General features: G+C 49.6%; 1 protein-coding gene across 1 annotated transcript; it reads left to right on the top strand.

Moving 5' to 3' along the window:
- Nucleotides 1-171: 171 nt before the first annotated feature.
- Nucleotides 172-1,658, top strand: EV420DRAFT_1598003 (uncharacterized protein; the record flags this gene model as incomplete). The annotated part of the gene is made up of 8 exons (XM_060474987.1): nt 172-358; nt 380-498; nt 548-596; nt 631-737; nt 787-894; nt 930-961; nt 1,011-1,074; nt 1,101-1,658. Coding segments are annotated over 8 exons (894 nt in total), but the record flags the coding sequence as incomplete, so codon positions are not given.

Below are 1,658 nucleotides of genomic sequence, written 5' to 3'. Positions count from 1 at the left end.
AGCGTGTTCACCCGGGTGACCGCGATTCTCATGTTTGTTTCTCGTATTTTTCTTTGTCGAACATGCTTTTATGGCTCCGCGACATACAATATATGCGATCACTCGATTCTTTGGAGCAAAGGTGCGTCCATGTTTCGATTGTTATGTTCATTGCTGATATAAAACACAGGAACAGCAGTTCACAATTTCTATCCCTACGAATGGCCTATCCCTAATGACCTTAACATTGACCACTGTGCCGAATTCCAAGAGGGACAGTTCTGGAATGGCGAACAGTCCGCTACCGCGTCGTTTGACCCTACTCTGAACTCCGACAAGCTTTTTCCTGCTTGCGCGCGGTTCGTACACGAACGGATGGGTATATATCGGTCAATCTGAGGATGTCAGTTTGGATACGCAAAGGTGGAGGTCACAGTCAAGTACCAAGACGACGAGCTGGAGCTGGCCAAGGTGTGCAAGGTCAGTCGCGCAGGGAACGAGAATGGTATAGGGTTCTTCGTACGTACCTCCTTCTGTAATGGCTCATTTCTCATATCCCCCATCGCAGACTCCTCGCCATGCTCACCGCAATCATATCCATCTCGGGTTCGACGTTCGTGTCCTCCTACCCAAGCTCCTCTTCGATACAAGATTTCCGCACCGATTTGCCACTCTTCTCTCAACATGTCGGAGAACTCGAGACCGTCTTTTTCGAATCAATTACATTGTATGGTGCCATGATGCCCATCCATGTTGAGGCAGGTACACGTTCTAATCCGACGATGGCAAGTCTGACATCCATTGCAGTCTGTGTCTGCTGCAGTCGGCAAATTCAAGAATGCCAATAGCCCTATCGAGGGAAAATTCAACACGAGCACATCCCTTGACTTGGCTACCGCCAACAGCCCAATCAACGTCATCCTTGGATTATTCAACGCAGACGAGAAGAGTCCACCACTGTTTCTATGGAGAGCGCCAATGCGTGGGTTTCTGCCATTTACTCCTTCTCTATTAGTACTGACGATTTACAGACCTATCTCCGCAGGCATCAGCCTCTTCTCCACCGCTCCCTCGTCTACGGGAGGTAAGTTTGACGTGAAGGCCTACACTGCCGCGGGAAGATCGAACTCGGGTTCATCGACGCGTCTGTCGATTCTGCGCTTGACCTCACAGCGCATACGGCGATGGGCCCGGTGGACGTGACGATGCATCCTACTTATGAGGGCGAGTTTAGGTTAGCTACAATCATGGGAAGAGCGGAGGTTACTACGGCTGATGAAGTGGAGGATCCGAAAGGAGAAGACAGAAAGAGGTCGGTGAGCTTTGAGAGAGCTGGGGTAGCATTGTAGCAGGCAGGTGTGGTGGGGTGAGGAGGAGAAAGGCAGGGGAACCGTTGATTTGAAAACGTCCCTTTCGGGCGTCAAGCTGGCTTTGTGATTTCGTGTTGTATCTCTTATGATCTCATATTTGTAACATTTCTTACCAAATTTACTCGTTTTTTATACATCGATCATACCGCCATCTCCCGATGTTTCTGCTCTTTCCACCACGCCCACTACAAGGCATCGCATATTTTCAGATGACAAGCGATCCCTTCTCGAAGGGCACTACAACTTAGTTGATGACAGCCGCATACCAAAATCTGACCTACCGTTGTGTAACGCCAGATGACCGAAGCC

The sequence above is a fragment of the Desarmillaria tabescens genome (assembly GCF_030435595.1).
Source record: "Desarmillaria tabescens strain CCBAS 213 chromosome Unknown EV420scaffold_198, whole genome shotgun sequence".
NCBI lineage: Eukaryota > Fungi > Basidiomycota > Agaricomycetes > Agaricales > Physalacriaceae > Desarmillaria > Desarmillaria tabescens.
This window is presented reverse-complemented; position numbering and strand designations above follow the sequence as displayed.